General features: G+C 36.9%; 1 protein-coding gene across 2 annotated transcripts in view; it reads right to left on the bottom strand.

Moving 5' to 3' along the window:
* LOC129372795 (membrane-associated guanylate kinase, WW and PDZ domain-containing protein 3) overlaps positions 1–24,376 on the bottom strand; it is a 133,103-nt gene that overhangs the window by 20,733 nt on the left and 87,994 nt on the right. For both annotated transcript variants that reach the window (XM_055050301.1, XM_055050303.1), the window contains exons 3-8: positions 16,665–16,784; positions 8,610–8,816; positions 5,395–5,554; positions 4,373–4,452; positions 2,316–2,373; positions 1,188–1,294 (exon numbers count right to left, since the gene is read on the bottom strand). In XM_055050301.1, coding sequence (XP_054906276.1) covers positions 1,188–1,294; positions 2,316–2,373; positions 4,373–4,452; positions 5,395–5,554; positions 8,610–8,816; positions 16,665–16,784 — 732 coding nt within the window. The remainder of the gene's footprint in view (positions 1–1,187; positions 1,295–2,315; positions 2,374–4,372; positions 4,453–5,394; positions 5,555–8,609; positions 8,817–16,664; positions 16,785–24,376) is intronic.

The following is a 24,376-nucleotide window of genomic DNA, read 5'->3' on the forward strand; positions in this document are numbered from 1 at the left end:
ACTGCTACCCTTTATTACAAGCAGAGTTATTTGGAGCACTTAGTCTGTTAACAAGCAAAGTGAATAAACATTTTTAGAGAATAAATTATATAGGGAATGTATGCAGCAAGCTCTAAGTTCTTTTATGGTGTAAATTACATTTAGATAGTTTTATTCTTATTTTAGAACCTTGCTGGAACAAAACTTAATATATATGTCCTATTATTTTCTAATAATTACTTAAAGTAATGATTTGGACATATTTTGGCTCTGACATAGTATGTTTCTTCAATTTGTATTGTTGAGAAAGAAACAAAAACTGTAATTTCAGTGAATGTGTGCTCATCTCAGGCAGTTGTGCATTTTATAGATTGGAACAACACCGTTTTCTTTTTTTATGCAGATGTGGAACATGTTTCTACTTTTCCACATTTCTACTCCTATGGGATGTAACATACTATAGAGGGGATCATCCTGCAGGATTATTTTAACATAAACATTATCTGCATTGTTGGCTCTGCCATCTCTAGTTTTCCTCAGGATACTACTCCATCTCTCTGATGATCAGGTCAAGGGAGACCTGATTCTGATGTAGTCTCTGATTTAGGAGCAGTTTAACACAGGTAATGAAAAGCACAGCCCACGTCCAGAATACATATGGAAGATCTTGCAGAAAAGGCTCCAGTTGCAGCTCACACTTCACCAAATCTGTCCCAAATTTCTGAGTGTGACTTGTTTCATAATGGTACAGCTATCATTGTTGATTGTGCACATTTTTCTACAACAGGTTTTTCTTCCACTCAACTATACAATAATATGCTTGTAGCACAACATCATATAATAATATTTTTAGCCATGAAAAACTTAATTATATGATGCTCTGCCTTCTTGATAATAACTGCCTGGTAGACAACTATCTTTCCTGAATATAATAAATAATATTACACAAAACAAGTTGTATTGTTTTGTGTAATATTAAAATTTTCTGAAAAACAGAATTTTTGATTTTCTTTAGTTGAAAACCATATCAAAGCTAACAATTTGTTTCACTCAAATTCAAAGTGAAACATATCAATTTGAATTTTAATTTTACTTTTCAAACTGAATTTCTGAAATAAATCAACTTTTTGTTACCTGATTTGCCTACCAGTTTTTGTAGGTATAGAAAATAGAAAATGTAGCTAGATGAACAGATCTGATGTTGCTACCTTGAGAAGATGCAGTAGCAGCTTGCTGAATCGAACCAGTGTCCTTGCTTAGCTTCTTCTTTGCCTCCAGAACTGGGTTCTCAAACTGGGTCCTCTGATTGATGTGGCTGAAACAAACATGTTCAGTGTTGAATGCATCAGTTTCTTGTGGAGGGATGCTGAAGCAACACCCACACCTTTTACAACTGAAACATATGTAGAAAACGACTGGACTGTGTCACATTGTTTACTGTGGAATGGCTTTTAGCCACCTAATATTCCAGGAAATGAAACTCAGACTGTGAGAAACATCCTGTTCCTCAATAAGAAGGTAAACAGCTTGTTCCCCTCCTGGCATACAAACCAGAATCACTGTTTCAAAGGGAACTCATTTCAAACTAAACACTGGCAGCTACAAGCTCCATCAATACGGCATTGACTTTCCATGTCCAAACACTGCAAGTTTCTTCCTCTTGTCATTTCTACCTTGAAGGTTTTCATCTGCTACCTGAGCAATAAAACAACACGAGCTTTTCTCTTCCCTGTTTCATCACTGCAGCGAACAGGCTCATCCTTCAGCCCTCATTCTGCTATTTCAATGTGTTCTGGTTAAGAATCTCTCCATTTCATTTCCCTCCGTTGAAATGCTAAACTTAATGGCTTCTTCACTCAATTCCAACTGTGATGCTGAGTGCAAAAACATATAACACACATTCAACCATCATGGAATAATATACTCTCCAAGTATTGCTCCATGTACACAAACTGACTGACACATAACGCAGCGAGAGTTCAATCAATGTTGTGCTTACAGGCAGGTCACAGCACAGAGTTTCACTTTGCCACCCACTGATAAACAAGAGGAAAATCCTTATCAAACTCTTTCAGGTAAATGCTTCCTCTCTTCATGTTACATAACTCAACGTTTTCTCACCCAAGATGACACTACAGCCATTTGTTTTATTTATAGACGGAACAGATTCCTGCCAGTTTGCTCTTCATAAACACAAAGCAGTACAATTATTGCACATGCTCTCATCCTTTATGTTCACCTGAGTGTGATAGGATATAAACAAACAAAAAAAAAAAAGAATATGGCAAAAAAAATAAATAAAATGAATTACAAAACCCAGGATTAATTAAACTTACTCAACGTAGTATGTGCCATATTGTGGGTCATCAATTTCCTCCCAGCCATACGGTAGCTCTGGAAAAAGAAAACAGTGTGTCATTATTTTGTGAGAAATGGTGGTTACAATCGAGAAGGATGAACTGAATAAATAGATGGAATATTAATGACATGCTGGGAATTGCAACCAGTTCAGCATAGTGATCAGGCACAATTTTACACTGTCAGATAAAATGTTGATTATTTTCATCCCCTATTGGTTTAGTCACACACTTTTTGAAATAAAAATACATATTAATTTGGAAAAGATAGTCCTACCTTCCCTTATTGGCTTTGTATGCGCATTTTCCAAATATATAAAACTTTTTCTCAAAGACTCAACTTTTTTTTTTAAATTTCTGTCAGGATTTCCAAAATTGTAATATAATGTAAATTTCAAGCTTCAACTTCCTGGCCTTCAAACTTTCTTTGCTTATGAATAACAACAGTCCCTTTAACAGCTTGAACAAGCATCTTTACCAGGGCTTTTGCTTTTGTTCCAGTGGACATTTCACATCAAAACACAGTGGAACACAAAACCCGCCTGTTTCCTGAACTGTATGATGTCTGGACTTTCCCATGCTGTTTCCACTTGACTTGATATAATATTTGTATACCTTTTTTTTAACAAACTGTGTACACTTCAGATGATTTTTGCCTTAAAATAGATCCACAGATTCATTGTCAGATAACTAGAAGCCTGTAAGGAAGACTTTATGCAATTGTTTACAGGTAAGCACTCTTAGACTACATACACTTCTGATTTTGAAGAATGCAATAAATAAAAGTATCTGAAAAAAATGTTCTCCTTATTCTGACTTTTAGCAGAAATAAATGAAATTGGGAGATCTAAATATCTTTAAAAAAGGAAATGTCTTCTTTCTTGATAAAAAAGAATAAAATCTTGTCTTTTCATACACTGCATGTAAATATCTGATTTCAGTTCTTATTTTTATAAAAAACTTGTCTGGACTTACATTACACATGATTTAGAATCAAGTGTTTTAAAAGTTAATTTCATTTCATTTAAATGAAATTAAAATTTTCTGTTCCTAATTAATTATTCATATAGTGTCCAAACTGCAGGAAAAAATGTCCACCAACACAAAAGAGACTTTTTTTTATTTATAGAAAATAAAACCATTTTGTACTCCACTGTAGGTTCACTTCGATTTATCTCAGAAACATAACAAACACATCAGAGCGTGTGCCAATGACTTGTGGTACTCGCTGGTGGAAAACTGTGTCATTAGGGAACAGTTTTTCTGAAAATAGCTGCTAGATAAAATGTTACACTTAACCTCACCATGGCAACCTGAACTCGTAGCAGATGGACAGTTGATAATCATCAGCGTTTCTCATCTATGTTCTGTTTACACAGAATTTAATCGCTACAGATTAAACTTTTCAGCGTTGAGGAAGAGAAATATGAAGTTTCTCAATTCTCCAGGAATGACATCTCCAGTTGTATAACTATGTAGCAGTTAAAGTTTGCGTTAAGCCTTTTTGCAATTTGCAGAGCACATTTCTATAGTTTGTAATAAACAAGTAGACTGGAATGAATGATGCATGTAATTTCCTGTTGAAAATATAAGCCAGAAAGAGAGAAAAAAGAGAGAAAGGACAAGAGCTCTTAAGGCAACAGAAAGCTTGGAGTTGCCTTTCAGAAGAGTCATGTAGGTTTTTCTTGTAAAAATCCATTAAAAACTTGCTTAAGGGTTCAACTCTTTCAGAAGAGGCCTCTGTTCATTTCTGTCTGCACTTAAACCAACACAATCATCCTGGGGATACAAAAAGAACCTCATGTCTGATATTTCTTTAAGCCCTGTCTCCAAATTTTAAGATATTTAGGCCACGTTCCTGAGGATAATTTTAAGTGGTCAAAACATTTCAAAATTAAAAATGTTAGGTTGAAATGTTAGGCATAAATTTTATAAGACATATAAATAGATATTGGCTACTACATTTTTCTGAATGTATGTGTAGAGGTTAACAGAACTAGTTATGCTTGAGTAAACTAGAAAAGCACAATACGTACCGCCGTCCTCACATTTCTCTGGGGGCTTCGCCTTTTTCGCCAAGCGGGGGTCCAACCATGTGGTTGTCTTTGTATTGTGACTGTGTACCACAAAAACAGCCGACAGAAAATATCAACAACAATATTACCAGAAGGAAAAAAAGAATCTGAAGCAAGATAACTGACTGACAGTCTCCAAGCTGCCTGCATAATATGCTCTTCCGGACAAGTCTATTGGTTTCTGTTCGCCTGCTGCTGTGTTTATGTCAAGGTGGCCTTTTCTTGGAGAAGGACTAAATCCTCTGAATGTGAAACATGTCTTGTTTATTCTCAAATGGATTAAATATCTGGAGTGTGTAATCAACAGAAAAAAATCACAAGAGTCTTCTAATATCTCCAGAGATAAGCGGCTTATAACCAAATATGAATGAAAGACAACACTAATAACTAGGACTTAGAAATGTATGTTTTCTTTTCAATAAGATGAAAAGAAAAGAAGCTGGTTTTGTACTCAGAGCTAAAATATCTTCATAGAAAGTCCAAAACCTATGTTGTGCTGAACTGAACAAGAACAAAAAAATAACACTGCAAGGTCTGTTTTTTTTTTTTTTTTTGCTATTTTCTTTTAGAATCTGTGAAATTCTGAGACATTCCTTTGCTATCAAGAACAAAAGAAAGTGAATTTACCAAAGCAACAGCTCTATTGTTGCCAACCTAGTGATAACACAAAAGCACAATTGTGCAGTGGCAATCAAACCTAATATCTCATGGCTTCTATGACATGTCAAAAAGTATGTTTGTACTGATACGTTTGATGTAATGCTTATCAAATTGTGAAAAGGTTAAAATAAATCAAATACTAAATTAGATTAAGTACAGAAACTAACAAGTTTATATTAGTTTCTCTCTTGTTATATGAAAAGCAAGATAAATCAAGCATGTACACTTTTAAAATAGCTCTTTTTTATTGACTCTAATCAGTCTGTTAGATGACTAAAGTGTCCCTCAGCAGGCTATCCTCACATCAGTGCTGTCTCACTTACTCTATGAAGTAGACCATGCCAGTTTCGGTGTAAGCCATCTCCCAGTTAAAAGGCAGGGGTTCCAGGCTGTCATCGCGGGGGAGAGAGCTCCATGTACGGAAGTCCATGGTGCTGCTGGACTGATTGTAGCTCGGCACCGTTTTCCTCCAGTCCTTGTGCTCTGGAGAGAGTGGATGGACATGATAAAAAGGGGGAACAAAAATAGAAAAAGACAGTTAAAGGTTAGCCCGCAGAAACACAGAGGCCAGCTACTTTATATTACCTGCTGCAGGGGAGTAAAAGAAGAGGATATTCAGCTCATAAGATTTGCATGGAAGTGATGACGTGTGCGTGTGTGTGTGTGTGTGGGTCTGCCAAAGGGTTGTTTTGCATTTTCCACCGCTTGCTGTTAGTTATTTTGCCTATGTATATACATTTGTATATTTCCCACAGTTCAGAGTGATAGAGGTGAGAGTTCACACAGGTAGACCCATTTCAATTACTATTTTATAATTCTTCCATGCTGTTTACACTGTAGCATACTCCATTTTTTCACTAAGAAACTACATCATAATGAACACGAAACATGCAACAAAGGCCCAGCTAATTCACTTTGCACTCAGTCCTTTTCCTCAGAAGATGGTTATAAAAGATGAAAGACAAGAGCTTTTTATCCTTTCCTTTTTATGTAGAGCCAGCCTCCCAACAATAAAAAATAATGTCAAAAGATGTAATGTCCAGCACACACCAAAAGCATTTCAAAGCATTCATGTTTGCGAAATAAATTGTCCCGCGTGAACAGTAGAATTAGCTTTAATAATCTGAACACACTGTTCTACAGCAGCACTCTGGTAATGAGGCACTGTTTTAACTGGTCTCCTTTTGCCTCTCAGATCAAAAACACACACTTGTGCTTCATCTTTACAGATACAAAATGCACATGGCATGTTTGAAGATGTGCGCTTGTCATGTAGACACTTAGAGAACCAGCCTGAGGGAATGGCCCACGGGAAAACTGAGTTCATCAGCAAGGTTCAAAGCAAGGTGAGGGACCACTTGACAGTAGGACTGTAGTTGATAATGACAGTTTGAGCTCTGATGAAGAGCTTAGAAACACAGAGCTCACATTTTCCATTAACCTTCCTTTTTCATTCCACCATGCATGTTCTGTCCATCTATGGCTGGTCTGAGATCGCTCTGCAGCAGTGCTTCAGCAGGGCAGTCATTTGTGACCAGCTTTCTTCCATAAAAAGAACTCCTGGATCATTTAGTGTTTGATTTCAATATGACAGAGCCGTTGGGTAAACAGACATTGGATCTCTGTGAATCCTTTGTGCAGCTGAGCAAGCAGCGTTGGAGCAGTTTCTGTCAAAACAATGTTTCATTCTTATTTTCAGCTTGGACTTGATTCAATGTTCACCCCAATTCTCTCACAAAAAAAGGCCAGGTATGTTACAAAGCATGTAACCTATTTCTGTCACAGGAGTTTTCTCCTTGAAAGCTTTAAGGGGAGATTTACTCTCTGGAGAGACGAGGAGCTGAGCTGATTGAACTCCAAGTCTCTGTCAAGGTGACCTATGAAAAAGTGAACTGGCTGGACACAGCAACAGCTTTGTTAGGTGTAGAGATGCACAAATCATATTTTTCCCAAAGAATATTTATTTCTTGTTTATTTAGAGATCTGACTTTCTAATTGAGCTTTTGCTGTTGTCGCTGAAACCAATTAACAAATAAAACTGAAAAATTCAACAAGTTCTTTGTTAGAGGAACGTTTTAATCAAGTTTAATCAATGTGTAAATTTGAGTTTCCACTGAACCCAGCCTGTCCTTTTGTGTTTTACTATTTGAATTAATATTTTATAAACATCAAACTGTGTTTTAGAGAACCTGTAGAATTATACAGTTAATGTTTGAAGAGTAAGTATCTTAGAGTTGCTGTCTGTCTGAGAGCAATTTTGTTTGTTGTTCACTTTTACCAGTTCCCCAAGCTGTTCCTACTTTCCGCTAGACAAGTCAGGCTCACTCCGACTGAGCAGTGCTTTGCCAGAGGGCCTTTAGAGTTACCGTCACAGTTTGATGTTGGGAGATCTCGTGAAATGCCTTTTCACCACATCTTTTCAACAAAATGAAAGAGGCACACAATTTTGATAAAGAAACCTAAATTCTATTTTTTCTCGCATCTGTTTTAACTTAATCCAAGTCCACAAAACATGTATATTTTTTGACAAAACAACAATGAAGTTAAACAAGAATCCCAAACATTGTCCACTGAGCTTTTTTTTTTTTTTTCCCCACCAGGGGGCTTTTTGCGGGCTCTAGTGTCCCTTACATGACAGTATGCTGACAGGAAGGTGGTAAGAAGAGGGGGGATGATATGCAAAGAATATCGTCAGGTCTGGGAGTCGAACCAGTAACGGCCGTGAAGAGGATTCAAGGCCTCGAAATGTGGGTAGTGCTATCCCCCATGCCACCACAGCACGCCCCCACTGAGTTTTATAAAGTTAATCTATTTTCCTGACTTTCTTTTATGGTAGTCCTTCAACTTGTACTCAGGTGCGATCTTACAACACACCTTGTGAAATATTAATTCACACTGACGGACAAGAGCCAAGGAATAAAGTATAAACATTACCATTTACAGGCACTTTCCTTAACAAGTTGAAAAGAAGATGTGCTTCTGGAAGAGCCAAGAGTTATGCCTGGAAGTTGCCAAGGGATGAATAGAAATGTCTTTGCAGGTGAATCTACTTGGTGTTGCCACTTTAATCAATGCGTAAAGCAGTATCACTCTGGATTTACAATGCATGCATCCCTGTTCCTCCCCAACAGCAAATTGCAGAGTGGAGACATGACTGACCACACTGACTTAGAGAAAGGACATCAGTGTGTCAGAAACTGCCAGCAGACCTCCAAGCTTTGGTTGACAGTTTCCATAAGTTCATTGAAAAGCTGGTACCTGAACCCAACATGTCACCAAATTACCAATGTTGTAAACTTTCCAAATAAATGCAATTTATATGTTTTTTTTCCTCTTCACGATGCATTTTTTGAAAAAGGCAACTTACAGTCCAATGTGAATTGATGATGATACTGAACCGAGTTCAGTCGAACACACAGCAGACATTTAAAAATGTGAAAGAAAAATAGTTACAAAAACCTATCTTTGTAACAATAAGAAGACAATGGTGGAATAACTGCTGTTTAATATAACATGCTGTGCTTTGAAATGAACTGACCAGGCAATCCATTAACCAGCGGGGGCCTCTCATCATCATCCTCCTCCTCAGGTACGGCGCTATCCTTCCTATCCATCTTACTGACTGAGGTGGTGCGCTTCCTGGGAACCTCGCCGCTGAAGTCCTCATCAAACAGCACCTGATCCACCAGGTCAGGCTGCACCAGGTTGGGCTCTGCTGGAGGCTTGGGGGTCCCATAGTAGTTACCTTATGAATGAATAAAGAAAGAAAGATGAAACAATAAAAATACAGAATTTGGAGCTCTAATCAACAAAAAAGCAAATGCTAAAAAAAATATTTGTGGTATATTTACTTGTCAATGACAGGTGAGATATAAACCAGTACATCTAACATTAATCAAATAAGCTGATTATATTTTCAAAATGTCACACAGCAGTACCTCAGACTCCCAAGTTCCTTATTCCTTATACTTCCTCCTCTGCATGATTTTCACGTCTCTTAACCTTCTGCTTTGTTTCCCTCAATAACTGCACCACAGGGCGGTCATGACTCATGTAACATTAAAATCACTTCACTTGGAATTTGCCAGCAACTAATTACACTGATCATTGAATACAGCAATTATCTATCTCTCACTTCATGTTTTTTCCTTGATGAAGAAAGACCTTGTGTATACTGAGCATAAATATCCAAAGAGATCACAGCACCCTTAAAGAGAAGGGGATGAAGTGCAAAACTTTGTTAAATTATTTTCTCATTTAACTCGTGGGCTGATCCATCTATCTATGGGCTGGTGAGCAGTGTGTGGAATGCAATTTCGGCACAGAATAAGTAATTATTCCACCTCCATTAAGATTATAAATAATGTGCCCACTAATTTATACTCAGACCATTTATTATGATTATTTGTTTTTTTTAAGCATTGCTCTGTCAGATGTGTTTACTCTAAAACCACCAGATTATTTTCTGGCAATCCATTTGGAAGATAAAATATTTACATAGTTCTTACAATAAGCAATCTCGGCTAAAACAAGGAACATAATTGGATTAATTAAAATATGTAGAGAAATACCACAGGGAAATGGGAATCTCTGGCAATTTAATTAGTTGCCATCAACTTGATCATACTTTAAGTTACTCCCAGTTGTGAAGGAGCTGTGATACGCTGTACTTTTGATGTACTTAAGTTTTAACGCAGCAACATAACAAATGCTGTTTTTGTGGAAGCAGCATTTATCAACTCTAGATCTTTTTATAGCATGAGGGAAAAGAAAAGAAAGCTGGCATCAGCATAAAGTGCAAAGAACAGAGAGCTCTGAGGACAACATCACAATCATTCCAGCAGCTTTATAGCACTAACACCGACACCACAACTGCTTTTCTGATAAGTAAGCTCATCTTGAACCCGGCCTCATCTCGGCAGGCATGCTAACGACAATACAAAGCGAACTAGGTTAATGCAACGATTGCCGATCTCCCTTCAAAGCAGGAGGAAGATTGAGGAGGAGAGAGAGGCTGGATGAAAGCCAGCCCCTCCTCTGTTGACATGCAACTCTGTGTTTACTAAATGACACTCATCCGCATTTGTCAAAGATGGCTTCATTAACAGGAGTTGCATAACGATAGTGGGTAGAGATTGGGTGTGCTGTCTAATCCCTGCCTGTCTGCCACTGCACGCTGACATTCATCAGCCAGACGCTACCTCTGTGATTAATTACTTACAAACATGTGTCTTGGCCCCTGATAAATGTGGGCTGCATATAGAGAAGTGTGTGAAAGCAGTGTGTCAGTGAAGATTTGTGGCACCATTTCCCTTTACAAATGATGCCAAGCCTCATAAGCAGATGAGCCCAGGAAGCTTGTCCGGCGGTACTTGTGAACCTCGTGTCACAAGGTTGATGAGCCGGGGGAAGAGTGAGCCGACTCTTTCAAAGAGTGTGCAAGCCATTTCATGGTCGTGGGCTCAGCTAGTGGAATTGAAAAGATTCCTGGCGTCATTGACACTCTGTAGAGGCTGCACAAGGTCATGAGATCCTTCATCTTGCTACAATCAGACAGACTATACAAATACACAGTCAAACAACCATGCAACTATGACCTAATGCTCTATTCACATTCAAATCCAATTTAATCTCCTTTCCTTTATTCTGTCTCATAAAAGTGTGACTCATTAACGCCACAGGGGCTCCAAAGCAACTCGATTGGAATAGACGTCCATTTGGGAAAATGTTTGGATTTCTTTGCAGCAAATTACACAGTAAAACCCGATTAGTTCTCCTTACTTAAAAAATATATCTATATATTTTTTGCGATATCATTGCCCCAAAATGTTTTAGGTTTCATTAATTTCACTAATTGAGCAATGTAACTCGTACAGTTTTAGTCAGCATTAACTTAACTTAATAAATCAGTGTAGAGATCAGTGAATGAATGAATGTCAGTTTTCCCTGTCAGCTGTGCCGTTAGTCTTCATCAGGACTAGCAGGACTAGTCAGTTATGGTCCACTGGCTTAGTTCAGAGGGACCGTCAGAAAGTCCCGCTGTGAGTCCCTGGCACAGATGGCTTCCAATTCTCCTTGCCAGAAAGTATGAGAGCCTTCAGCTCAACTAGCCTTTCCAAAGTTAGCAACTTATCCATAACTGCATGGACATAAAAGTAGATCTTTTGAATATTTATGCAAAGGTACAAAGCTGTATAATAAGATGAATGTGTGGTGCAGTAAATGTTATTTTCACAATTTTAGACAATAAAATCCCAATGTTATGTTTTCCTCGATTATTAATGATGATGATGTTACCATTTTACATTCAAAATGTAGAACAGCTTTCAACAGACAATTTGTTTGGGTCAAGGAAAATAGGGAAAATGTCACATTAGTGAAATTTTCAAGTCTGTTCTGTTCATTCTTTTGCTCGTTGGCTGTTTGATGTCAAATTCATTTTACTTCACCTTAAAACCTGCCCATTGGTCTACACTTTGCTCTGCACAGAGGATCTTGCCTCTCATGTATTGACAAACAATTGCTTTCTGGAGGAATGGTCTCTGTTCAAGGAATAAATTTTACCCAATCGCTAATGTTTGGCTGTAATGTATGCAAGACATATGAACCACACCAGAAATTGCCTATGCTGTGAACAATCATCCTCCACTGCAAAGAGAGAAGTGTCACTACCATTGCTAAATCTACATGTATAAAAAGATTCTAAAACAATTCAGAGAATCAACGTTATTGTTCACAACTCCTTCTGTTCGCTGATTGACTCAGTAGAAATTCTACCAGAGAAATTGATATAAATCGGAGAAAGCCCGGACGAGTCGTTAAGGCAGATTTGAATTGAGTGGATTTGCATACTCACCTCAGCTTGTTTGACATGAGAAGGTTTCTTTGCTGAGCACAAAAACAAATTTCAAAATAGCAAGAAGCCAAAGCAACCATACTGACACACGTCTCTGGGAATTTTCACATCTTTAGTATTTTCTTTACTTCATTCAGTAATGTACGCAAACATTACTGAATGAAGTAATGTTCAGACATTACTTTGCATTAACACTCTCATTTCACATGAAGAGTGAAGAACCTCCAGATATTCCAATCCGAAGCAAACAAAACCAGTGATGCTTTCCTTTCTGAAAGTGACCTCTGTTGGCCCCCAGAAGCAGTGCTGTCATCTGTGGCCAGACATGTCTCAGGCAAAGGGATGGTCGACAAGGAAGCTGCCTGTTTTTTGGGATCCTGCCAGTTCCTTGGGCAATTGATACTACAGCCTGTGTTGGACCTAAAGAACATTTTGCCTTTTGCTTTAAGCAGATGCTGATGAGATTATGGATGGATTCTTTGTGTCTCTTCTCTTTCCCATATTATCTTTTCACATATTATAACTATGTCATCATTTCTGAATCAGCCCCTTAGACAGAGCCTTCTTCTTGACATCTAAATATTAGTCAGCTTAAGTCTTGACTAGAAAAAGAGCCTATGCGGCATTTTCATGCATTTTAAGGGAACTATTAAATCTTTATGTTCTATTATTTAATATTAGACTTAAATTTGTACAAAATATCATCTTTTATCTTTTAAAGTGAAACAGTAAAGGTCAAGAATCTATCTTCACCTGAAATGTCTGTTAAAGATAAATCAAGAGACAGATCTGTTGTTTGATCACCAGTGATATTGTTTGGGTTATTTACATTAAAATCACTTAAACTAGCAGACTTGAAATGTAATGGCTTATCAAACGCTTCATCCAAGCGTGCTTGTGAAATTACACACATTAATTTTGTGAAGATTACTGTGTTTCACAGAAAAGGTAGAGTTAATAGGACCATTTATGAAAGGATCATTGACAAAGAAGGATGAAAATCACATGTGACATGACTGCAATAAAATATTTTAAAATGGAGAAAAAAAATCTGTGCAAGATCCATTAACATAATCAGCATTCAGGCAAGCCATTTGGGACTATTAGTGGAAGCATTATGATTAGCTAAGAATCCCATTAGCTCAGTACCTTGAGCACAACTCACTTACTGTACACTAATAAACTGAAGGTAATTCATGAGCTCTTCAATGAAGGACTGAAGCCCATGTGAGCCATAAAAAGGAACAAATGTCCTTGTTTATTCCTCCCTTTTCACAGAAAAATGGGCCACACTTCAAGCACTGCTAAATGGAATAAATCCCATTCCCCGGTCCGATTACTTCCAGCTCCTCTTTAAGTTCCCTGTGCAGCTGGGAGATCAACACTGTCTTCCACAGAAGCTGGGCAGTGCCTTCTGCTGACTGGGCTTATGAGTAAGGGTAGAGAAAGGGGTAACTGCTACCAGAGTATTCCCTCACAGGGATACTGTACCAAAATCTCCTCACTTTTCAGGGCTAATCCACACGTCTCCTCACAACCAGCCAGTCCTGCTTGCTCTGCTTTCACTGGAGTTAGAGAAGCTCAGCATCCTTTCAATTCAGCTACTGTATGCTTGTCTGCTGTTTGCTCTCAATGTCTCTGCCTCTGCCTAATGTCAACATTTTACAAAGGTGGAAACCCTCCTGGCTCCAGTTAGAGTAACATCTTCTTGCTGGACTGTCAGCTGCTGATATTTGAATTTTTAGATGATTTACTCAAATGTAAACATGGATTTATGATTATGTTATAATGTTTGATAAATGTAATGTGTTTTAGTCACTGAATGTAATGTGGTTACTTAATTGTACTATAAAATGACTACGCGGCTGGAAAACACATTATACTCCCTTTTAAAATTGGCCGATCGCCCCACTGGTCATTTTATCTTTATATATAAACTGGTAGAGATTCAGAAATACACAGAAGAAGAAATGCAGCTATTCACATCAAGCACCTAACTGATTTTATCTGTGAAGCTCCTTCACTTTGGAAAAGGATTAAACTTTATCTTTTAATTTCATAACTTATAAGCAGCAAAAGATAGGATATGATAGAACAGTGCAGTAAAAGTACATTTTGATGCAACCGGAGGTTTCCCCCCACAGACTTCTGGAAAAATCCTCTCCCATTTCACAGCAGCTTGGATTTGCCTCCAAGAAGAATGAGCTTAAAGAGAATGGGAAGATTATTGTGTCATTGCCATAATCATTGTGCAATGAGATAAATCCTCCTTTCCAGTTCCTTTATGAAAGAAATACAGTGAGACCATCTGACTTTCCAAGACATTTGAATCCTGAGAAAAAGCACATGTTCAATTCTATTAAAATAAAAGATTATGAACGAGACAGTGTAACATAAAATATCCCTGGTTTTGTACTCTTTACTGTAAATACCTCAATGAATGTTGTTAACTTTTAAGATACAATGCCTTAAATTGAATACACTGAATACAGAATGTAATACAGAGTACTTCGAATTAACAGTTTAAGTGGTAGTTTTATTAATACATTCTGCCACAGCAGGCCTAGAGGACATACATGAGCATCATTTTTATAGGCCTACAATGAAAATGAGTTTAACACCTCTGGTTTAGACCAAATCATACTAATGTGTTAGAATGACTCAGCCAAAATTTGAACCTAACTCCAATTGAGAATCTGTGCCAAGAATTTAAAGTAGAAATTCAAAGAAGCTCAACATCCAATCACTTTCTAGATGTTTATTTTTAAAAGAAAAAAAAAAAAAAAAAAAAAAAAAAAAGAAAAACTTTGTGTTGGTATATCATGAGAAATAGATTTAACTTGGTGGTTGTTTTCTGAAAAAAAAAAAAAAAGGATATGAATACTTTCACACAAAACTGTATATTGTGTTTACCTCATCAAAGTGCTGCCTTATAAACATGTATAAACAGCTTAAGGTGAAAAATATGGGGTACCGCTCTGAGAGCTGATGTTTTGGACGTCTGATGATGAACTAAGCATACTGGTTGTGTTTGTCAGCGAGGGAGAAAAATAAGGCTGCTGATTTACCCCATGAATAAAGCATGACTTGAAAGTAAGAACGCAAGTGTGTCCTGATGTGTGCCTGTGTAAACAGCCGGTGGGATCAAGAGGTTGGCTGGTTTACAGAAGGTCACCAGCAGGTGCTACATCTGCTTGCATATCCACACCTTGTCGACTGAATGTTAATAGTTTATGGATCAAATTTTCACTTGAACATGCTGACACAGATAATAAATATAAAGATAAGGGCTTAAAACAATATATGAGCATGTGGGTCACAGGCCTGTTAGGATACTGTGGAAATAGAAGCAGGTGTGCATGATGTTACATCCAAAAAAAATGAAATAACTTTTCCATTTGCACCTCTTTGATTCCATTTTACCTTCATTAGATAGTTTTGATTAACATGCAACAAACATCTTCTTATGCTGTTGGCAGAAATTATTGTTCCACCAGCACAACACTTTCATCATATTAAAATATTTCACCCGCGCTGTCGCAGAGATTTTACAGAGGTCATGCAGTGCTGTTGACAACTATCGTGTTTGCCTTGGGGTTATGACTGGAAGGGGAGAAAGGGTGAAAACAACTGAGAGAAGAAGACTTGTTTACTCTCGCACTGTGTCATCATCTGTGAATGTGGGGTTGTGAGAAAGCCACAGAGAACCTGAGAAATGGAGAGAAAAAAAATGTCTGATAACAGAGTGATGCTCAGAAAGAAAGATCATTGCTTTATGGGATGCCATTTCCAATTATTTTAATTATAATAAAGTTGCAGCTGTTTTATCTTCTCCTACATATATATCAGTAGTTTTAGCAGCAGAAGTGACTGCAACACCTAATTTGGAAAAGACTAGATAGCTTCCTAGCTATTAGATGAGGCCCTTTATCATCCTTTGATTTAGCAAAGGATTCGATTCGCTGACAGACACAGTCTCTGCTCAGTGTCAATGCCCAAAGTCCTGTTCACAAAATACTTCCAGGTGTCTCTGTCCTTCTCCAAGCAATTACTGAAAGAACTGGGACAGGACTGAGGGTTGTAGCAAACACCTTTAGACAGCCAACTAAGGTGGTATACTTTCCACTTATTTCAGTGGTTAAGACTGATTTCATGACTTAAAAGTATAGTGTAGCTTTGATGTACCTTTTGTGTAATCTGTGCATAATTACTTTAAGAAAAATAATTATCAACACATTAAATTCAAAGAAAAAGAGAAAAAAGAAAAAGTAATTCACTGACAGCCAAAAAAAGAACTGCAGCTGAGTCGATCTGACTTCACTCAAATCAACTAATTGTTGCTCCAAATTGGGACTGAAAATTGGTCACTACTTAAAAATTCTTGAATTTAATTGAATAGTTCTGTTGTCAGGATACAAAAGTTTAGTCCCACTTTTATTACACTATAAATTCTGAAATAGAGCCGCTCAAACGCAATGCAAATTTCTTAAAACCAGAGTAGCCTTTTCTTCAATTACAAATTGGAAAGCAATTTAATGGATAGATGTCCACATATTTTATGAACCATGCTCCATGTCAACATAATGCATCATCATCTTGGGGATGTGGGTGTCTGGACTGCTAATTCATAGTTTTTAAAACGTCTGCCACATTTAACCATGTTGAATTACATAAAATGTATAAATCTATGCCATAACTTAAATTAGAAGGTTTCTCACACCGAACATATATACATACCATCATAGGTCCCACTCTCCAGAAGGAGCCCACTTTCCTCCAGGATCCTGAAGTCTCCAACACTGATGAAGTTGTAGTCCACTCCAGGCACTTCCCCCTCTCGAGGAAGCCGTGTGGTGCCTGGAAAAGCATAAAGATGAGACACAGATAAACATGCAGTTCTTGACATGTTTTCATATAAGAAATGGAAGTGCAGACAAGAGACCATTCAATAATGCAGCTGTAAGATGCAGAGATTGTGCTATTTTCATAAAACCAGTCACTCAGATCCAAACACTTTTAACAGCCAAAAATTCCAGAAAATCAAACACTTATATATTCTTGTACTTCGTCTCTGCAGAGATAAGACTTGCGTTTTCGTTGTTGTTCTGCATGCACAGTAAATACAAGGTCACATCTTGTTTTGCAGATCAGTGGTGTCCAAATCTCTAGTGGATGGACTCAGCGTTTCATTTTAGACAGACATTCTTGGAGTTTGATGGCATATTGTAAAAAAACTGACAGCTCATAAAGCCCTGTGGAACACCAACAGACCTGGATTTTTTCATCTCCTGTGAGTGACTGTCGTTTTTACAAATTATTGATCTCGATATACTGTATGTCGCAACAGCTAAAATCAGAAAACAGTTGTGTTAATTATAGATGAGAAGTGTGATGAAGTAATGATTTGTGTAACCTCCTGGTGTGATTGAGGTTCATTCAGTATCATAAAGAGTAACCTGAATACAAATGACATGAAGGTATTCTGCGAGCAGCTTTTGTTCCCCGGTGAAGCCACAGATTACATTACTGTTGATGGGAGGAATCAACACCATTCAGATGTTGTCAGATTTTTTTGTTGTTGTTTTTTGCAAGGGAAGCAGAACAGTGCACACAGAAATAAACAATTTCTCTATGCTTTGTTTAAACCCTTCATTTGAGCTTCTTTACTTCATTTAGCTTGAATTATTAAGAAATGCAAGCATGTCACTTCCTTTGCAGAGGCTTCCTCTTGATGTCACTAAATTCAGCATAGCTGTATTTATTTTGGCTCAAATTAATTTTGCAGACAATATTTTGCACAATGGAGTAAGTAAGCAATATTGCTACGGCCTTGATTTTTACTCCATTTTTTTTTCTTTTTTCATTAGAAACAACAACAAACACTTGATTGAGCCAAAAGTTTCAGTGTTCCCTTGTGTAGTCATTCATTTTAAATTCTGTTGACATTGAACAATGAGTTTGCTCAAGCCTGGAAATAAACAAACCTTTATATTTTTGTTTTTAAATGCTTGAACAATGAAATTGTGATCTTCCCCTTTCCATCTTGCTGTGTTTAAGCCTCCTGTCACACAAAATGATACAGAACATCAGCCAGAACATGGATGGTTCAAAGGGGTCTTCCATAAGACCATAAAAACCCCAAATGTATTAAAATGTAGTAAGACCAATGAGGTTCATTACATCAGCATATTTAGGGAAGCAGGATGGAGTCTGCAGCAGTGGTAGCTAATCCATAATTTGTGACTCAGGTCCTAAGCCATTGTTGGGTCAACTTACCATCAAAAGCAGATCTGATAACATTGCTTCTACCCACACTGGGAAAGCGGCACTCCAAGACCATTATACACACTGAGTTGCTCGTGGATCTCACTAAGCATTAGAAAAATTAACATCCATTGCCTGTATGCCAATAAATATAGATTGAAAAAAAAGGAGAATGATGACAGGAAAAAAAACAAAACAATAGGTTTATAACATTTGCTAAAGTTGGAATGTTGATGACAATGTGGCCTTGGTGTGATCAGCTCACATTAATCAGGATGAAATTATGAAGTTTGGATTTTGGCAACTGACCTGTTTTCAATCTCATAAACAGATGCACCTTGGGATGCCACAGTTATTGCACAAGATGACTGAGACATTGATTATCATTTGCCTTGAGGAAGAATTTCCAAACTTGGTGCAGGCCAGTGAGGACAAAATAGTCACTTGGCCCTTGGAGATCACCAGTCAGTCTTGATCCGGTGTGAATAGGCTCTTATCTAAATTTTAAAAGCTCATCCTTCAGTGATTTCATGGCACAAAGGCTTGCAAAACATTGATTGTCATCCGAGTGTGGTGAATTCAGAAAAATATGAGTTATAGCTTATCTTTTTTTCACTTATCAACATATTTACTGCTGTCTAGATAAGGCGCATATTCTGGTAAATATATAAATGCAACAACTGGTCTGTGGAACTGAAAACATGAAAGGAAACCAGAGCTGATCAGTCAAAATCTCTATTCTTATTATGAATTTCTGGTATATGAAAGAATTTTATCTAGTCTGAATATTCTCTTATGTTCATTTCTAAAACATGTTAAGAACATGTAGGTGGCAATAAGCTGCAATTTTATATTCTCCTCATGCAACAAAGATTTTTTTTGATAACACTTTTTTATTGATATAACCTTAAGTGGCATTCAAGGCTTATGATGCAACTATTTTGAAATCTCACTGAAAGAAGCAGCAGCATCTCTAAAGTTGATTTTTTGGAAAAGTATAGAGTTTGTGCCAATTAGCAGTGAACAGACTTCTGGAGGCTCGATGGCCTATTAACCAACTTTATGTTGCTGCTTTCTTTTATTTTTTTCCTCTTACATTTTGTCCCTAATTGGACTGTGACAGCTCCTCTGCTCAGGTACAGAGCAGCAGAAAAAAAACAAAAAAAAAAAAAACAAAAACCACACAGGCATACAAAATCCCTAACACTTTCGTTCAAAGTTTATCTTAGTAAAAGCAGGTAATTTTACTTTGTGTGAAAGAATGCCTCTCATTAACAACTTGTTTTTCTTCTGGTGATAACTAAGGTACCTCAAAATGCCTCTAATAGGCCAATTACTTGTCAAGCAGTTATGTATCTGTCAAAAATCTACCCCAGAAATCTTCCTAAATGTCAAACTGATATTTACCATAAGCTTCTCTTTGTAGAGTTGTTGGTGAGGGCAACATAAAAGTAGCACACTTTGAAATGGCATTTTAAACATGCTGTCATACTTTCACCTTAGTACAATTGGATTTTGAGGCAAAATATTCCAGAGTGTTTCTTTAAATCACAAAAAACTCAATTTATGTGTCAATAGAGTGTTACTGCGAGACAAAGGGAGCCGAATGTGCAGGTGGGACATCAAAAAGAAGAAATATTTTCATTATGCATGGTGGTGGACTCATCGGGTAATGTTTCAGTGTAGCTCCTCTTGAGTTAATCAAGATCAGTGAAATTCATGTCTGGAGATCACTGTTATGTGTGGAAACTTACCTGTTTTCATCTGCATAAACACTGGAAACAGATGGGCAAAGCTAACTTGTCTTTTCAAAGAACCTGCTAAAGAAATGTTATGTTTCATGTTTTATTTTTGAGGTATCCAAACTGGTTGGATACCTCAAAATCCAGTGGTTTTGAAGTAAAACAGTGGTTGGCAGTTATCCGTACAATAATGATGAGGCTTGGAAATAAATTTAAACTCTGATCGGAAGTTTTCCAGCTCGCAGATCTCCTGGGTACTAGAAAGAAAAAAATATTTTTTTTCAAAAACTGCACTCTAATTACATATTTGACATATTTGTGATTTTCATGATTGTTTGGATTCAGGCCTTGGCTACATTTTCATGGTGGTAAGGAGTTATTGAGAAATCAGGCACTTAACAAACTAAAAGAAAATGAAGCATGGGTGAACAACAAAAAATCAAGGGCAAACTAAGTGATTACACTGCAGAAATGCAAAATCTTACCAAGTATTTATGTTCTAGTTTTCAGCTTAAATAATAAACTTGAAATAAGACAAAACTAACCTACAAGTACCTTTTCAGCACGATATAGGAGCTTGTTTTAAGTCATTAATTCCTTAATATCGATGAAAATGAAGTGAATTAATCTGCCAAAGGAACAGGACATTATTTCCATATTGTAAGTTAAAATGTTTTGTTCCACTGGCAGGTTACTTCACTTATAACTAGTACTTTTTCATCAATATTAAGGATAATTCATACTTAAGCTCACTTATTGTGCTGAAAAGTTTTCTGTAAGTTAGTTATGTTTGTATAAGAAACTAGACCAAAAATATTTGGTAAGATTCAGAATTTTTGCAGTGTAAATAATGACGAGGAGTGATTACTGGAATAGCTTACAGATCAGGTAATAAGCAGAATGGTTTTGAGCAGAGGAATACTAAAGCTCAGGAGATCTGACTGATGATAATGATGTGTGAAAACAATACAAGCCAACATGGGGGATTATCAGAAAAACATGAACTAACATGAACTTTAGTAGAAATACAACTGAAACCAAGTTGGCAGTCCACAAAATCAAGACACCATTTCATTCTATCAAACCCACCATCACTTATGAACATAAAAGAAAATACTTGAACTTATTCATGAAAAACATACCAATGATTTCAAAATATATGTCACTTTGGCCCTGAAAGGTTTCACTGCAATCTTTTATAACTATCTGCACTGAGAGAATGTCAAAACAGGAACATCAGAGCCAGTCAGTCAGAAGAGGCAGGCAATAAATTTAACATGTGGGATTTGTGCACAGTTTCATGATGGTACTTCAGAAATAGAGACTCAGGACTTTGATGCTGAAAAAATTAGAAAGAAGTTCAGATGGTCTTTTTTAAACGACTTTTTCTGAAAAAACAAGAAAGCCATTGTCAAGACATTCAACATCTCAATGTTGTCCTGTAGATTAGATTCCTTTTATTTTTAACCAGAAATGTGATTTATTTGACATATATACCATATACAATAGTCTTCTTTCATGATAGGCTGCAATAATTATCAAATAAGAAAGGGAAGACAAGAAATAAAGGAGATGAGGAAATTATACTGTATATGCAGCTCTCCATTTCATCAGGAGAGTGATCTTAGCATAAAGATGTATGACTGTTTGATGTGATTTTCCCAGTACTGCTGAGCAGTTGCACTAGTGCAGTTTGTTTAAGTGAATGAGTTATTTTGAGGTTAAACTCTTCACACCAATCTCTTATCACAGTGGGCAGCCAAACGACTGCATGTGACCTTGTGTGCTCCCAGTTTCTAAATAATCCTCCTCTTTTTGCCCTCTTCTGGTCGGAATACATGAATCTGATCCCATTCGCATCAAGCTAACAATTTGCCACATATGGACAGTATTACACTGCAAAAACACTAAATCTTACCATTTTTTTTAATTAGACAAAACTAAGTTACAAGTAACGTTTCATTCACATACAAGAACTTGTTTTAAGTCAATAATTGCTTGACAATAAATAGCACTAGTTCCACTGACATATTATTCCACATATAACAAGCTATTTTCCATTATACAAGTGAAAAAATCTGACAAGAATTGAAACAATGTTCAAGAATTTTTTACTGAAAATAAGCTCCTATATTGCAGAAAAGTTACTTGTAAGCTAGTTTTATCTTATTTCAAGTGCATTAAGATATTTGAACTAGAAACTAGACAAAAATCCTTGATAATGTTTTGTGTTTTTGCAGAGTAGACTTCTTCTTTATCACTGACTCACTGAATGCACAATGTTGCTTCTTACTGAATAGTCTTATTTAGTGTTTCAATCTTGATGTAAAAGCCAGAAAGACATTAACTAGGACTTTGGTTCAGCAGAACTGACCCTATGGTGTCGGTAGAACACCAACACAGACAGAGATATGTTACAGTGATATGAGAGGACGACAGTGTGTAAAGTGGACCACTGGCACAGCGACACACACCAACCCTGCTAATCCTCTTGCTGTCTGCATGATTGTCACAAACATTTGAGGTTAAATCCATCTTCACATCGGCTTGTTTATTATCAGTTTTCATTTTCGACAAACTGTGTGAATTGCTTTGGCTAGGACTTTGCAATATAACGGCAGTCCATGACTCCCTGAACCTGCCTTTAATACCTCTAAAGAAGACAGACAGGTATTGATTTGTCACAACGAGAAAATGACCACTCGAGCTTCAGCACACGAAAGATGTGAAGTTGGGCCTTTTTCCTGCAAGAGCAAAATGACTGCCAAGCATGAGAGGGATTGAGTTTTGAGAGTTGAATGTAGCAACCAACACCCCCATTTTCCAAAGAGTGACTTGTCTTGAGGCTGTATTAGTCCACTCCACTGCTGCCAGCTCGTCACTCACGGATACTTGTTACTGTTTCATTCGATTTTTTTCTTTTCTACAGTCAACACAGCCATGAGCATTAATTCTCAATGAACTGGAAAGTCTGACAGATTTGAACTCAAACCTCTCAAAGCCATAAAATTGCAAACATTTTCTGCAATTAGTCTGCTTTAGAACTCTTCAATATGGTAAACGGATTAATGGAGAAGCTGTCATGTGGTTACACATGTCAAAATGTATTGTTACATAAACTACTGAGTTTCACATTTAGATTCAAAATGTAATGTGAATATTTAACCAAACAACAGCTAAAACTCATAGGTCAAAATCAACCAAATATCACTCTGTCAGAATAGAATCAGTAGCCAGGGCTGGCACCATCTGTTCAAATTTAAGCATTGGTCACTTTCTATACACGCTTCTGAAATATTCAAAAACCAGATGTCTGCATAAGACTAATGAGAGTTGGGTTTGCTCAGTCTGTTCCCAAGTGTAAAGTTTGAAGAACGCACAGCAAGCGTTTTAGTGACAAGAGCTGGTAATTGTCCAGAGATTTTACGGCATGCAAGTGTGTCTGCTTCCCACTAGTGTTGATATGGCAGGTGTGCCTTTATAAATGCCCTATATGATTAAGCAAATTTAAACAATGTCATCCAACAACCTTTAAGGGGTCGTCCATTAGAACACTTTTGCTATAAAACCCATCCATTTATGTGCTGTACATTAAAATATTGAGAGTAAATTTAGCTTTTTGAAATATTCTTAAGAGACTTGATGTTAAAATATGTACTTGAGGGATTACTAAGTGGGTTTGAATGTGATCCTGAGGACTCCTGACAGTGCATGGCCAATGTCACTTTCAGGTGCAGATGAGAATACTCTGATAATAAACCTCACTTCAAAGATACAGTAGATGACATAAAAGCCTAATTTGCATTTCTGCATAAGCAAAGTGATACACTTACAATGAAAAGGAAATATTTTCAATGTCATGTTGAGAATTTCAAATATCAGAACATGATAAACATGATATAACTTGTTGTCAGTTTCTAAAATAACTTAGGCCTCAACTTCACAAGAACAAAACAGCTTAGTTTGGAATATGTTTACAAAAATCTGGATGTAAAAAAATAAATACATCTTTAATTTAGTAACTTGAAGAACCACTGTTAGCCATGATAACCTGAAAGAGTTGTGACTTTTTCTGTCTTTCACATTTTTGCTTCACTACCAGACGTTAGCTTATACACAACGTCTGTGTATAGTCAAAGCCTGCCTAGCCTTTAACTAGGCAGGCTATCATAACGCTTCAGTCCTATTTCAGTTTTTAAAGGTTTTATTTTGCTTGCATAATTAGGATTTAGTTGATAGCAGTGCCAACCTTTGATCAAAGAACAATTTGATTTATTTATATTTAATGTTCCAAATCTCAGTCATGCCATCATCCTTTCTAGGTATCAGATTTTGTTATTTTTCTGGCAAAGGCTGAGCACTAGTTCAGCCTTTCTCTATCTCTTCTACGATTAACTTTAATATTTTATGTGGTAACTGAAGCCTATAGAGTCTGGGAGGAAG

Source organism: Poeciliopsis prolifica, unplaced genomic scaffold (genome assembly GCF_027474105.1).
Source record: "Poeciliopsis prolifica strain line A6 unplaced genomic scaffold, Auburn_PproV2 SCAFFOLD030, whole genome shotgun sequence".
NCBI lineage: Eukaryota > Metazoa > Chordata > Actinopteri > Cyprinodontiformes > Poeciliidae > Poeciliopsis > Poeciliopsis prolifica.